At 40.3% G+C, this 16015-nt stretch overlaps 1 protein-coding gene across 1 annotated transcript; it reads left to right on the top strand.

Moving 5' to 3' along the window:
- Positions 1 to 11857: 11857 nt before the first annotated feature.
- Positions 11858 to 12707, top strand: LOC134297769 (uncharacterized). The gene is made up of 2 exons (XM_062976261.1): positions 11858 to 12418; positions 12560 to 12707. The coding sequence occupies exons 1-2, from the start codon at positions 11858 to 11860 to the stop codon at positions 12644 to 12646; spliced, it is 648 nt and encodes a 215-aa protein (XP_062832331.1). The 3' UTR covers positions 12647 to 12707.
- The last annotated feature ends 3308 nt before the right edge of the window (positions 12708 to 16015 follow it).

Consider the following 16015-nt stretch of genomic DNA (forward strand, 5'->3'; position numbering starts at 1 on the left):
TGGATAAGCGAATATGTTGGATAATAAGGAGGGATTAAGGAAAAGCCTATTAAACATCAAATTAAGTTATGATTTCACAAATTAAGGACCAAAACATCATGTTAGACAACAAATTTGGAAGAAAAAGTAGTTCAATACACAGTAATTCTATGTAGAAATTACTGAATTTATGAATTTAGCACCAAAATATCACGATATATTGAAAGCATTGACTACAAAAATGCGTTGGATAATCCAGAACGTTGGATAAGCGAGTGTTGGATAAGTGAGACTCTACTGTAATTACTACATAGCATTACTGCGCATGGAACTACTTTTTCTGTCAAATTTGTTGTATAATATGATGTTTTGGTGCTTAATTTGTATAACGATTACCTAATTTGATGTTTAATTGGCTTTTCCTGAATCCCTTCTTATTATCCAACATATTCACTTATCCTGCCGGCCTGTTTACGTTGGATAAGTGAGACTCTACTGTATATTTCTAATCTTATATTATCTGCTCAGAACTGGATTATATGAGGCCCCATCTTCACAGCTGTATAAAATGCACACTGAAGTGGATTATATGGTAGTGTGGAGTCAAGATAATCCAGTGCAAAGCAGATAATATAAGATTATAAATGGGTTATATAGCTGTGTGGAAGGGCCTTGAGTCTACACTGCCATATAATCCAGTGCAAATTAGATAATCTGTGGAAGAAGCCTAAATGAGGCCTAACTGTGCCTGTCCCCTAACTGAAACCTGGCTGTCCCTTGGCTGGTTGCTAGGCAACGAAGTGGGCAGAGATTAGCCCTCTAAACTGGCAGCAATTGGATAAAAAAAAATATTGCTCTCCCTCTAATTAGGACTTTATTTTTCTTTTCTTTTTGTTGTATCAACCTTGAGGCGTGGATGATGGGTTGTGTTGTCAAATTTTGAGGTTGGGGGGCCTGTACTTTTGTTGTTTTGTGAATTGCCGTGATGCCATCACTCTTTTATATATATAGATTTCAAAAATTCACTGTTTCCTTAACTTTGAGGCTGACATTTTAGCTACAGTGTTTGACTTACAGTGTATGAAAATGAAAGCATAATTTACAGCTACAGAGGCCAGGCTCCCCCATCTTAATTTTCCTGGCAAGTTTTAATGCAATGTCAAGGGAAGTGGCTTGAAGACCACTGTTTGAATTTGAGACAGAATGATGTAGATTTCTGCTATCCTTTAATTTATCTTATCGGTTGCCACTCAACTCATACATACAGTGTTAAATCCCTTTCCTCACACCTTGTTTAACTGCACCAAGAAAACAAAATAAGTATGCCTTCAAAGTTTGGTCAGTCAGGTGGGTATATATATATGTGTGTGTGTGTGTGTGTGTGTATATATATATATATATATATATATAGAGAGAGAGAGAGAGAGAGGAGAGAAATGCATAATTGAAACAGAAAGATAAGTAAGTAGAATGGATTGTAGTAGGCGGGAAAATGGGATGGAAACAGACATTAAAATATACTTACTTGTTTATATTGTTCTAAACGTTTCATTATTAACAAAGAATGTCCACTACTCAGCAATAAATAAAATTATTCCTCCATTCATACTTCACAAATTAGTAGATGGAAAGATGAATTACAATACTAACAGAAAATTTTCCACTAGTAATTCCTTATTGTTAACAAATAACAAATAATATAGATCAACTTTAAATGTACTTACATTGATTTTACTTTTCAATGTAAAATTGAATTTGACATAGACTATAAAATCATAGAATAATAGAGTTGGAAGAAAGCACATGGACCATCTAGTCCAACTCCCTGCCATGCAGGAACAGCACGATCAAAGTATCCCTGACAGATGGCCATCCAGCCTGTTTAAAAGTTTCCAAGGAAGGAGCTTACACTACACTCTGAAGCAGAGTTCCACTGTTGAACAGCCTGTATGGTCAGGAAGTTCTTCCTAATGTTCAGGTGGAATCTCCTTTTCTGTAATTTGAACCCCTTGCTCCAAGTCCTAGTGTCAAGAGCAGAAGAAAACAAACCTGCTCCCTCTTCCTTATGGCATCCTTTCACATATTTATACATGGCTATCATGTCTTTTCTCGACTTTCTCTTCTGCAGACTAAACATACCCAGCTCTTTAAGACACTCCTCATAGAGCCTGGTTTCCAGACCTTTGATTATTTTAGTCACCCTCCTCTGACACCTTCCAGCTTGTCAATATCTCTTTTGAACTGTGGTGCCTAGAATTGAACACAATAATTCAGGTGAGGTCTAGTCAAAGCAGAATAGAGAGGCCTTTGATGACTGATCCCTGTAGGATCGACCTGTTTGCCTACTTAGCAATAGACCCTCAGGTATGCCTTCCCAGTATTATACTTAGCACTTTACTGACTACGTCAGCTAGGTAATCACCCCTCCCTGATGACTTCGACATATTTTGCACCTTGGCCCAGATCCTTGAATTCAACTTATGATTTTAACATTTTATTTTGTATGTTGACTTTTTATGACTGTTTTTATCGATGTTGATGTTTTATTGTTGATTTGCTTATTGTTTTGCTTTTGCTTTTATACTGTTGTGTCTGGGCATGGCCCCATGTAAGCCGCCCCAAGTCCCTTCGGGGAGATGGGGCGGGGTATAAGAATAAATTTATTATTATTATTATTATTATTATTATTATTATTATTATTATTACCATGATTTCCCTCCATCTAGACACTATATTACTTTTGATGCAGCCCAAAATCCCATTGGATTTTTAGCTGCTGCATCACACTGTTGGCTCATGCTCAACTTGTTGTCCACAAAGTCTCAAATATCTTTTTTACATGGACTGTTTTCGAGACAGGCATCACCCATTCTAGAACATGGCCATACAACCTGGAAAACATTCAACAACCCATCACCCATTCTGTCTCTTTGCATTTCATTTGTCCTTGTAGAAATTCATTTTGTTAGTGTTGGCCCAACTCCTACCTAAGGATCTCACCACTTCAACTCCATTAACCAGATCCTCAGTGTTGCTTAGGATCAGATACAGAATAGCTGATCCCCTTGTTGCCTCTTCTACCATCTGGATAATAAAATTTTCTGCAAGGCAAGTGAGGAATATGTTGGACTTTGTACTTTTGGCAAAGTTTGTTTTCCAACAAATATCAGAGCAGTTGAAGTCCCATTACTGCTATATCTCTTCTTTCTGCATGTTTGGTCATCTGGTCAAGGAAGGCTTCATCCAAATATGCAGCAAGAAGAGATATAGCAGTAATGGAACTTCAACTGCTCTGATATCTGGTCAAGGAAGGCTTCATCCAGACTTTAAGCATACCTAAGGAGGGGGGCGTGTCATGGGGAGGGAATGGAGGGAAACAGGGTAATGATAAAATGGATTGGTAAAATGTGCACCAAATTCTTGAATATAATTTCCTGTAAAACTAACGGTTTAAACAGTGGGTAAAGCATAAGAGAGTGTTCCATTTTTTGAAGAAAGTTAAGTCTGACATAGCTTGTTTATTGGAAACTCACATGATAGAGAAAGATATTCACCTATTGGAACAAGAAAGACTAGGCCAGTTATTCACCTCATGCAACCATAAGAAAACCAATGGAATTGTATTTTATATTAAGAAATATTTGAACCCAGAGGTAATCTTCTCTGATAAGGAGGGTAGGATTCTTGCAATTAAGATTCTTCTCCAGTACAAATTGGTTCTTCTAGTAGTTATTTATGCCCCTAATACCAAACAAAGTGAATTTTACAAGATACTTGTGGGTATGCTTGCTGAATATGGGGAGAAGGATATGATCTGGTTGGGAGATTTTAACAGGGTTATGGATACAAAACTAGATAGAAGTAACAGAATTAAAAAAGATAAGAGAGAAGGTAAATTACCAGGTTCCTTTATGAAAGAAATACACCAGTGGGACATGTACAATATTTAAAGAACCCTCACTCCAACGGGGAGACAATTTACGTACTACTCCCACAAACACAGATCAGCCTCTAGAATTGACATGATGTTTGGAACAAAAGACATTATTTGTAGAACAGAGAAGGTAGAAATTTTAGCATGGGTACTGGCTGACCATAATCCACTATTATTTAAATTAAGAGAAGAAACCAGCAGTAGGGGTGTGTGGCAAATGAATGACTATATTTTTAGAATAAAAACACAAAGGGATAAAATTGGAACAGAAATGAAATGCTACCTGAAAGAAAATACTGAAGATAATATAGAGGATAAAGTGGTCTAGCAGGCTGGGAAAGCTGTAATAAGAGGAATACTAATTCAGCAAAACTCTATTTGGTATAAAGGTAATATCAAAAAGCAACTAGAGCTGCTAGCCAAGATTAGAGGAAAGGAATTAGAACTGGAGGAGAGTAGAGGGGGGAATAAGAAAATTATGGCAAAATTGAAAAACCAGCAATACAATTTGTTGGTTGCAGACGACATTGAGAGGAAGATCCGGTATAACAGGTATAACTTCTTTGAGAATGCAAATAAACCAAGCAAATTATTAGCCTGGCAGCTGAAAGGCTCAAAGAAAACACAACTAATCACTGGAATAAGTAATAATGCCAAAACAATTACAAATTTCCAACAAATTCAGAAGGCATTTGAACATAATTCCTCAAAACTATACAAAAAAGTACAGGAAGATTTAGATAAGATCTCTCAATTTGTAAACGAGACTAAAAATATAGATTAACAGAAGCAATGAAAGACAATCTAGATAGGCTAATCATACCAGATGAGTTAAAGGAAACCATAGATAAAATTAGACCACACAAAGCTCCTGGCCCAGATGGCCTCTCACCACTCTATTACAAAACGTTTAAGGAAGAGCTGACACCAATACTTGTGTCAGTAATAAAGTCTTGGAAAAAGGTGAAATTCCAGAATCTTGAAAAGAATCCACAATCATACTAATCCCTAAATCAGACAAGGATATGGACCAAATAAAAAACTACAGGCACATCTCCTTATTAAATTGTGATTATAAATTATTCACTACAATTCTGGCAAATAGATTCAGAAAAGTATTAGCAAAAATTATCCACAAGGACCAAGAGGGATTTCTACCTGACAGACATCTGAGTCAGAATGTCAGAACAATTCTAAACATGTTGGAGATAGCAGAAAGCAACGCCAATAAAGATCTGGCATTGTTCTTCCTGGATGTGGAAAAAGCATTTGATCAGGTTAGTTGAGGCTTCTTGGAGAAAGTCTTGGAACTATATGGGGTAGGCCATCACTTTAAAAAAGCAGTGGGGGCAATATACTCGAAGCAAGTTGCTAAGCTAAAAATAAATGGTAAATTGACAAATAATATAGAGATACAGAAAGAAACCAGACAAGGCTGCCCACTTTCGCCACTATTGTTTATTCTGGGATTGGAAATTCTGAGTATAAGAATTAGAGAGGATACTCAAATTCAAGGGTTTAAAGTAAAGGGTCAGGAAATAAAAACCAAAATACATGCGGATGATATGGTATGTATTTTATCTAACCCAACACAAAGTGTTTCAAAATTAATAGAGGTAATTAAACTGTATGGGGAGGTATCAGGATTTAAAATAAATAAAGATAAATCTAAATTTGTTACAAAAAAATATAGACACTAAAACAAGTAGGAAATTAGAAGAGGCTGCCAATTGTAAGGTTGCCCCAAAGATAAAGTATCTGGGAATTATGATCTTGAGCAAAAACATTAACTTATTTCAAGATAATTATGGGAAAACATGGTCAGAGATCAAAGAAAACCTGAATAATTGGCAGAAATTACCATTAACCTTGTTGTGACTGCGCCTTCGGGGATTATGGTTGATGGTGATGGAATTCGAAGAGGAAGAAAAAACCCTCGTGATGAGGGTTCACTGGAGGAGTTGCGCAGGAAGCGACTTAGAGAGCTATATGGGAGATCTTCTGAGGAAGATTCAGATGGGGAGATGGATGCTGAGGAACAGGTGGTGGCTGGGGAAGCGGGCACTGAATGGGCACAGCCACCAGAGATGTCTGGGGATTTGGGGCCTATGGATACTTCTGAACCTGGGGTTTCTGCAGGAGCTGATCCCAATTGGGATGCTTGGAGAAGGGAGGATGGTTCTTTAAGTGTTCATGGGGCTAAGTGTGGGCAGGATGATTGGGACTCCGACGAATTGCTAGGTACTCCAGATCCACGAGCTCTAGCTGTGTGGAGTTCAGACTCTGAGTAGATTTGGGACTCCTGGTGTTTGGGTGTGAGTGTTTGGTCACCCAGGAGGAAGGGGAATAAAATGGGAATGTTTGGCCACTGCACTTTGCGTGTGACAAGGTGTTGCTGAGGCGCCATTGGGATCTCTGTGAAGACTGGACTTGGACTATGATTTGAATCTGCTGATATCACCTAGCTTGGCTCTCGCTGTGTCTTATCGTGGACCTGTTTTGGATGACTGCACCCTCTTCGGACTTTGGATTGAATTTGACCTGGCTTCTGTCTACACCCTCTGACTGACGGCTACTCCCGGCTTCTGACTATTGGTTTGTCTTTCGGAATTTCTGCTGCCTCCTGACCTGACCTTGGATTCCTCTGACGACGGCTATTCATCATCCCGTTGAGGCTTTCGGCTTATCTGCACCGTGGAAGCAGCTTTATTGCTTTTCTAGTTTGTTTATTTTCCAGCAATTAACTCTATTTGTTTTCCAAAGCTGAATTGAAGCGTTATTTAGTTTTTTATTGAATGCCAGCATGGGAAATTAGCGTGGCTCGTTTTTGAGTTATTATTGTCCAAGCTACTCTCAAAACACTGAAAAGTGAAGTGTTTCAAGGATATTTCCTGTGTTTATGTTATTTTCTGGCTTATCTTCGGAATAAACTCTGTTTTGTATGTTAACTGGTGTCTGACTCTTGACAAACCTGGTTGTGCAGAGTAGCAATAATTAAGATGATGGTACTCCCAAAAATGCTCTTTTTATTTCAGAACATATATATCATCAAAGGGACCAAAATTTTTAACATATGGAAAAGGGATATTATGAAATTTGTTTGGTCAGAGGAAAAAGCCAGGATTGCTTACAAGAATCTAATTGACACCAAAGAGAGGGGGGACTAAATTTACCAGACCTAAGAACTTATTATAAAGCCACCTGCATGAGTTGGCTCAAAGACTGGATACAATTCAAGAATACCAATTTACTTAACCTAGAAGGATATGGATTACGATTTGGGTAGCATGCATATTACCTATGGTATGAAGGAGAGAGGCTAAATAAGGCTTTTAATAAACATATAATTAGATGAAGCCTAATAGATAAATGGAATAGGTACAAGTTAGCTATGGAACTGAAAACACCTTTGTGGTTGAAACCATTAGAAGCTATTGTGAGACCGTCCTCGAAGGATGACGTAAGAACTTATGGGGAATTACTTACCAGAACTAAGGGCCAATGGGCATTGAGGGGAAAAGATGAACTGGGTATCGAAGACTGGTTTCGTTATCACCAATTATATGAAAGATTTATAAAGGATAAAAAAAGGGATTTGCTTCAAAAAAAATCAGAACTGGAAACTATATTAGACAATGGGGGGAAAAGGTTTAATAGCCAGACTTTATAAATATATTCTAGGTTACAACCTGGAAGATAATCAAGTAAAAACCTCCATGATTTCATGGGCAAAAGATCTAGGAAGAAACATAGACTTTGATAATTGGGAGAACCTGTGGAAAAAAGGCTTTACATTTACAGTGGTGGCCTCAATAAAAGACAATTTATATAAAATGTTTTACAGATGTTACACAACCCCAGCTCTCCTAGCCAAAATAGACAAATTACAATCAAGATGCTGTTGAAGGTGTAAAACACAGAACGGGACCTTCTTTCACGTATGGTGGTCTTGTGAATTGGTGCACAATTATAAAAAAAATTATAAAAGAAACAAATAAAATGATCCACAAAGTAAAAAAAATCCAGGGAAGTGCCTTTTAGGGTTATTCAGTGATGCACTAGTGCAGCCAGAAAGATAAATCTGCCTGTACAATTTTGCGGCTGCACTCATAACAATTGCCAGTGACTGGAAAGGTGAAAAAACATTAAGGATTAAAAATTGGAAGGATAAATTGAGGGATTATGCACAGATGGCCAAGATTTCTAGCAATCTGAAACATGAAAGTCATGAAGTTTTTGAAAGAAATTGGAAGCTGGCCTTAGCATATCTGATGGGGGAATCTAAGTGATAAAAACAAGGGGAATTTATTGATCCAGAAGCACAGAGGGTTAAACAAAATTATGTATAAACTCTATGTTGTTCAGTGTCGGGAGTCAAGGTGGTGGGTCACACTGGGGGTGGGTTGAGGGGTAATTGTATGGTGGGTGGTGGGTTGTCTATGTATGTGTATATGTTTGCAATGCATATTGTGGGTGTTTTACAACTTTTAAAAATAAAAATATTAAAAAAAACAAAAAACTAAACAAAACAAATACATCCTAGGAATAGATAGTGAACTTCTAATGTAGAGTTTTCCAAACAGTGTGTCACAAGGCATTAGTGTGTAGGTGTTTTGCATAAATATATGTAATAAGAAATCTGACTCTATGTGAAATAAGAAATAAATCATATAGTTAAAAATAAATAAATAAATAAATAGGAAGGCTTCATCCAGTTCTTCTGCCTGGCTTGGAAGTCTGTAGCAGATCCCAACAACTACATCTGTTTCCATCCTTGTTCCTTTAGCTCTTATCCAGATCCTCTCAACCTGGTTTCCAGGATTGAAGTCTTGCATCTCTTCACATGTGTAAATATTGTGATATATAATTCTATTCCACCCCCTCTTTCTGTTTGGTCTGTTTCTCTGAAATAGGTTATACCCTTCCATTGCTACATACCAATTATTGAACTCGTCTCACCAGATTTCAGTTATGCCTATTAAATTGTGTTTTGTTGTGCTAGGAGTTCTAGCTCATCTTGTTTATTTTCCATGCTCTGAGCATTAGTGTGAAAACGGGACATTCACGTTAGCTGTTTATTTGAGACTATTGTCCCCTCACTGCTTGGCACTTGTTGTGTTGGTCCAACCCTGTTTTTCATTCCTGGGATACTAACTGCTTCAGAGTCTTCAGTTGTTCAGCTGTTTTTATTGACTTTGACAATAAGATATTCTATGGACACTGGAGGGATGGAAATGAGGTATGGACGGTCACATGGAACCATGAGCTGTAGTTTGCCTAGTCCTCCTGTAAAGCCAGTGAGAGGACAATTTCAGCAAGACTGATAGTGACCAACAACCAAGAACTAGAAGTTGGACAAATGGTTAAAGACAATGTAAGGGGAGAAAGGGAAGATTTTTACATTCCTTGTGCTTTGCCCCATACCTCACCATAATGATGCAATTATGCCATAGATCACTTTCCCTTGGCCTGTTAATGGTGAAATGGAGTCCTGTACATGCTACCATAGTGGGGTTTTATTATAAACCCCACACTCATGAATGTGTGGAGGAAAAATTGTATACTCTGGTGTCCCATTACAACACAAGTGTGACTGACTTATATCCTTCAGATTGTATTGAAATGCTTTTAATGTAAGCCGCTTTAAGTCTCCTTTTGAAGAGAAACAGCTGTGTATAAATAATAATAATAATAATAATAATAATAATAATAATAATAGTCTCTGACCAACACTGTCCGAATTTTTAGCACTGATATCAACATGGAGTTTGGTTTGGACAAATGTTCGACAGTGGCATTGAAGAAGGGAAAAATCATTGAAAGTGAGGGCATAAATATGCCCAATGGCCAAACAATAAAGTCTCACCAGCCAGAGGCCTATAAATATCTGGGCATACTACAGCTGGACAACATCAAGCATGAACATGTGAAAACTGTGGTCAGCAAAGAATACACACAAAGGGTCAGAAAAATTCTCAAAAGCAAGCTCAATGGAGGCAACACCATCAAGGCCATAAACACCTGGGCCATACCTGTCATAAGATATACTGCTGGCATTATAAATTGGACACAGGTGGAACTGGACAATTTGGACAGAAAAACAAGAAAACTCATGACCATTCATCATTCCCTGCACCCTCGCAGTGATGTTGACCGGCTATATCTGCCTAGAAGATCAGGGGGCAGAGGACTCTTACAAGTAAAACAAGCAGTCAAAGAAGAAGAACATGCCCTGGCAGAATATGTCAAGCAAAGTGAAGAACCTGCTTTGATTGAAGTCAAAAATCAGAAACTCCTCAAAACACAGCAGACAAAAAACCAGTACAAGAAAACCACACTACAAACTAGAGCTGACAGCTGGCACAACAAAACACTGCATGGAAAGTTCCTTGACAAAATTGAAGGAAAAGCTGATAAGGAGAAGACCTGGCTCTGGCTCACGAATGGGACCCTGAAGAAGGAGACAGAAGGCCTGATCCTTGCAGCCCAGGAGCAAGCCATCAGAACAAATGCAATTAAGGCCAAGATTGAAAAATCAGCTGATGACCCAAAATGCAGACTGTGCAAGGAAACCGACGAAACCATTGATCATATCCTCAGCTGCTGTAAGAAAATCGCACAGACAGACTACAAACAGAGGCACAACTATGTGGCCCAAATGATTCATTGGAACTTATGCCTCAAGTACCACCTCCCAGCAGCAAAGAACTGGTGGGATCACAAACCTGCAAAAGTATTGGAAAATGAGCACGCAAAGATACTGTGGGACTTCTGAATCCAGACTGACAAAGTTCTGGAACACAACACACCAGACATCACAGTTGTGGAAAAGAACAAGGTTTGGATCATTGATGTTGCCATCCCAGGTGACAGTCGCATAGATGAAAAATAACAGGAAAAACTCAGCCGCTATCAGGACCTCAAGATTGAACTTCAAAGACTCTGGCAGAAACCAGTACAGGTGGTCCCGGTGGTGATGGGCACACTGGGTGCTGTGCCAAAAGATCTCAGCCGGCATTTGGAAACAATAGACATTGACAAAATCACCATCTGCCAACTGCAAAAGGCCACCCTACTGGGATCTGCACACATCATCAGAAAATACATCACACAGTCCTAGACACTTGGGAAGTGTTCGACTTGTGGTTTTGCAAAACGAAATCCAGCATATCTATCTTGTTCGCTGTGTCATACAACGTCGTTGTGTTGATAATAATAATAGTAATAGTAATAATAATTCAGTCAAAATGAAAAATCGATGCCACTGCTGCTTCCATGAATTTTACTCTAGGTCTAGGAGGAAATGCAGTACTTTGCCCTTAAACTTATGGTGCAATTACAGTAGCATGTGTCTGGCACAGGATCTTCCAGATATACTGCTGCAAGGGATTTGTGCCTAAGGCACTCCAGCTGGTGTACATTTAGCAGGGGATCATTTTCTGAGTAATGGCAGTGAGTAGTAATAGGGGCCACCTCTCGTCAAACTCATTTTTGACAGGTGCCACGCCCCCTTGAAGCAGGAAGTCCTGCCCCTTGAAGCAGGAAGTGCCACCTCCTAAAAGAGGAACTCCCTCCTCCTAAAAACAGGAAATGCAATCCCGGGAGACCCTTCCCCCTGAGGTGAAGCCCTCCCACAACCCACAGCCCACCCCCACCCCCCCCCACCCCCAGGGGCAAGCACAGACATGTTTCAATGAGGCATTCATGGTGATGCGTATGGGCTGAAAGGCCCCTTGCCTAGACTGACCCCTCTGCTTGAGGAAATGGGGCAGCCAGGACCGTGTGCTAGGTCTTAGTGGTGAGCTCTGTGCTCTGTGACCAACAGCCAATGGATTTAGGCCCATAAGGTCATCATGTGATACTGGGAGGGCCCATTAGGGCGGAGCTTTTAGGAATAAATACTCCATGTGAGTTTTAGTGCATCCCTTGACTGCTTTCAGAGGAATGGAAAATATGGAATCACCAGATGGCCCTTCAAGCTCAGCGTGCCTTTCAGTACCGGAAGTGCCTAGAAAGAAACAAACTGCTATGAAAAGAAGAGCTGAAAGCGGCTATAGGTATTGGGCCTATCCAAACATGTCAGGAACAACAGGACTTTCCCTACCTGTGACACCAATGAATAGTCCTAAAAAGCCGCGAGAATCCTCGAATGCTAAACCTCCGACAAGGCTTAACTTATTACCAGGTCTTTATGCTGTGAAAAATAAATTCACAGAGGTTAAGCCTGATTTAAATGATCAGGGCACAGACAGGATCGATTTGAAAAAGCTTTTCCCTGAAATGCCGAGAATGTATCATGCTGATGCTACTGCTGTTCTTGAAGAGGCGGATGAAGAGATGCTTTGTAAAACAGACTATAAGGATATTGAGAGAACGGGAGAAGAACCAACCTCAGGCAGATGCGTCCATCGGTCACTCCTAGAGGAGCTGTTGAAGGATGGAGCGGCGGAAAAGGAAGTCATGGCTGTTGATGAAAACACAACTGATGGTTTCGAGAATATTACGGTACGTGTTAGAATACTTGTTTGGGGAGTTGGTGGGGATTGGTCTGGTATGGGGAAGTGAGATGTGTGAGCAATATGAGATATCTTTAGGAATGATGAAATGAGTGTTGTAGACTCAATGCTATTTGTTTGATCTCCGTAGGGCTGTATCCAGTTTTCTGGTGATGTGGAGGATCTTCAGATTGGCGACTCTCAGACCATGGAGCTTTTCAGCATGCCGCGTGTTTAAAGCCTGTTCTGCAGAGCAGAGCTGCTATGTGTGTCTCACAATAAAATTGGTTTGTTTTGTACCCCTGTGTTCATACTTGCATTCGGTGACATAATGTCAGAGTCCGATGAAATCCTAAAGAAAATATATTTTTCGCCGGGTAAGGTGGGAAGCCTCGGAGGTGTTTGGCCGCTTTTTCAAGAGGCCAAAAAACAATGCAAAACTGTAAGGAAGGGGGATGTTACTCAATGGCTATCCAAACAAGACAGTTACACGTTACACAGGCCAGCAAGGATCCATTTTAAAAGAAACAAGACTATTGTATCTCATGTGGATTCTCAATGGCAGGCTGATTTAGTGGATATGCAGCGACTTTCCAAGTTTAACAGGGGTTACAAGTACATTTTAACAGTGATAGATATCCTGTCTAAATACGCATGGGGGTTGCCTCTGAAGGATAAGTCAGGTAGAGAGGTGTCGGAGGCCTTTAACACTATCTTCACTCAAGATGGTCGAAAACCTGAAAAATTACAGACAGACCGGGGTCGGGAGTTTCTAAACAAGGCGGTAAGCACTCTGTTGAAACATCATGGGGTTCACCACTTTGTCACCAACAATGAAGTTAAAGCAGGAGTTGTGGAGCGGTTTAACAGAACTTTAAAAACAAAAATGTGGAGATATTTCACAGCTCATAACACTTTTACATATATTGATGTATTGCCTATGTTCCTCAAAAGTTATAACCACAGTTTTCACCATACTAACAAAACAAGGCCCGTAGATGTTAACGATTCCAACGCTCTAGACGTGTGGAGGAAAGTTTATGGGCCACATGTGAAAAGAAAAGAGGAGTTATCGCAATTCAGAAAAGGAGACCATGTGAGGATTTCCAAAAGCAAGGGTAAATTTGCTAAGGGGTACGAACAGAATTTTACCAGTGAGATATTCATCGTGGACCAGGTTCTTCAAAAAACATCCAGGCCTGTATTTCTATTGAAAGATTATGCGGGTGAAGATGTCATTGGCACCTTTTATCCTGAAGAACTGCAAAAGATTAATACTGACAAAGACCGCATCTACAGGATTGAAAAAATTCTAGCCACAAAAGGTCGGGGTGCGAGAAAGCAATGCCTAGTGAAATGGTTAGGCTGGCCTAGCAAGTTCAACAGTTGGGTTCTGGCTTCCGAAGTAACAGAACCTGAGTAGCGGCAGTGTTTTTTATACGCCTAGGAAAATGGGGGGAGGTAGTTTTTATCTCACACTACCTAGCAACGCGAGTGCTAGAGCCTTCCCTAGGAACAGCATTTCAAGCTTTACTATATCTTTAGCAAAACCTCTAGAGCTCTCAGGGGCATGGGAAGTAGGACTAGTTGAGATACAGTACCCCCACACCTGGAATAACGTGACCACCGACCCACGCTTTGAAATTGCACAGGGGGAAAAGAAGTGGTCCTTCCAGCTGCAGAATGGATATTATTCCAGCATCCCCGAGCTGTTGGAATACATGAACGAACGCATATCATCACGCAAGAGACCGCCCGATGCGATTCTTAAGTATGACCCCGCAACCAGAAAGGTCCTAATTAAACCCGAGAATCAGTGTACAATCGAAGCTGACGTGGAATTACAGCGTATATTAGGACTGTCTCCCAACATTCCTCTCAGAGCGTCAGCTTTCTCAGCAGACATCACAGGAGGTTTCAACACATTATATGTTTACACTAATATAGTGGAGCACCAGCTCGTTGGTGATTTCTACGTGCCTCTGCTGCGCTGCGTACCTGTGAAGGGAAAGAATAACGAGTGTGTCAACATTTGTTACGATAAACCTCACTACATTCCGGTGAGCAAACACCACATCGACACTCTCACTGTTGAGATAAAGTCAGACCAGAACAAAAAGATACCATTTCGCTTTGGAAAGGTGATTGTGAAGCTACACTTCCGTCCCAGGAGGACATTGGATCTTTAAAAAAGAAAATGGTCATCCTGAAATCCTATGGGGATCCCGGTCTTTATAAAAACTATTACAGAGCACAAGCTGGAAATGGACTTCCGGGTTATCATGGTATCCCCCAAATGTACGGCTCAGGACTGGGTGGGATTTTCAGGAGCCTTTTCCGAAAAGCTGTACCGCTTTTGAGAAGAGGCCTGGACATCATTAAACCCCACGCAAAAACAGCTGCGCGTAATATAGCCAAAGACATGGTCGGTCATTTTACACAGGCAGTTCTAAACAGAACAAGCCATGAAAACCCACAAGAGGGATCAGGGCTGATGTATATTAGAAGGAGAAGAGGCTTAAAAAGAAAAGCATCACAAGTGAGGTTGAAAGGCCCGCCCCGCCCTGTTAAAAGGAAAGCGCAGCATAGAAAGAAACCACAGAAGCGTCGTGGAGCGAGAAAGAGGCAGAGGATACAGTCTATGAGCGATATATTCTAAAACAGCATCATGGCTTTTATTCACGGATGTTCTGAAGAGTGCACTAAATCTGAACTAGATTTGTTTCACATTGGGCCTACACAAACTAGTATCGAGAGAAGCCTTTATATCGAAGTACCCCCACTAATGGCTCTTACAGAAGCCGCACCCTTGGATTTTTTTATTGCTGGAAATGGTGAAGACTACATGGATCTCAACAACACACTTCTATATTTGACGTGTAAAGTGGTGAATGAAGACGGAACAAACCTCCCCAACGATGCTGCGGTAGGCCTCGTGAATTACCCGATAGCCTCCATTTTCAGTCAGTTAGATGTGACTTTAGGGGACCGTCTCATCAGTCAAAGTAACAACTGCTATCCTTACAGAGCATACATTGAATCCGTGCTGAACTATTGCGAAGACACACTAGCCACGCAATTTACAGCGGGGCTTTTTTATAAAGATGATGCTGGGGAGCATGAGTCTACCGAGTTGGATGGAGAAAATGATGGTTTTATCAAAAGAGCAACCCTGGGAGCCGGTAGTAGAAAAATAGACTTGATGGGACATCTCCATGCTGACCTGTTTTTTCAAGAAAAACTGCTGCTGAACGGTGTCGATGTGAAAATTAAACTTACCCGCAATAAAAATGCCTTCTGCTTAATGAGCAATGATGCAAACAAGCGTTACAAATTACATATTTTATCAGCCTCCCTCTTTGTCAAAAAAGTGAAATTGACACCCGGTGTCCGCCTTGGACATGCTGAAGCCCTCTTGACATCTAATGCCAAATACCCGGTGGACCGTGTAAGCATGAAAGTATTCAGCATACCGGTAGGGAGCCGTGTCTCCAATCAAGAGAACCTGTTTTTGGGTCAACTTCCTAAACAGGTGGTGATAGGGTTGGTCGATAACGATTCTTTCAGTGGTGCATACAATAAAAACCCTTTCAACTTTAAGCATTAT

This window comes from Anolis carolinensis, chromosome 3 (assembly GCF_035594765.1).
Source record: "Anolis carolinensis isolate JA03-04 chromosome 3, rAnoCar3.1.pri, whole genome shotgun sequence".
NCBI classification, from domain to species: domain Eukaryota; kingdom Metazoa; phylum Chordata; class Lepidosauria; order Squamata; family Dactyloidae; genus Anolis; species Anolis carolinensis.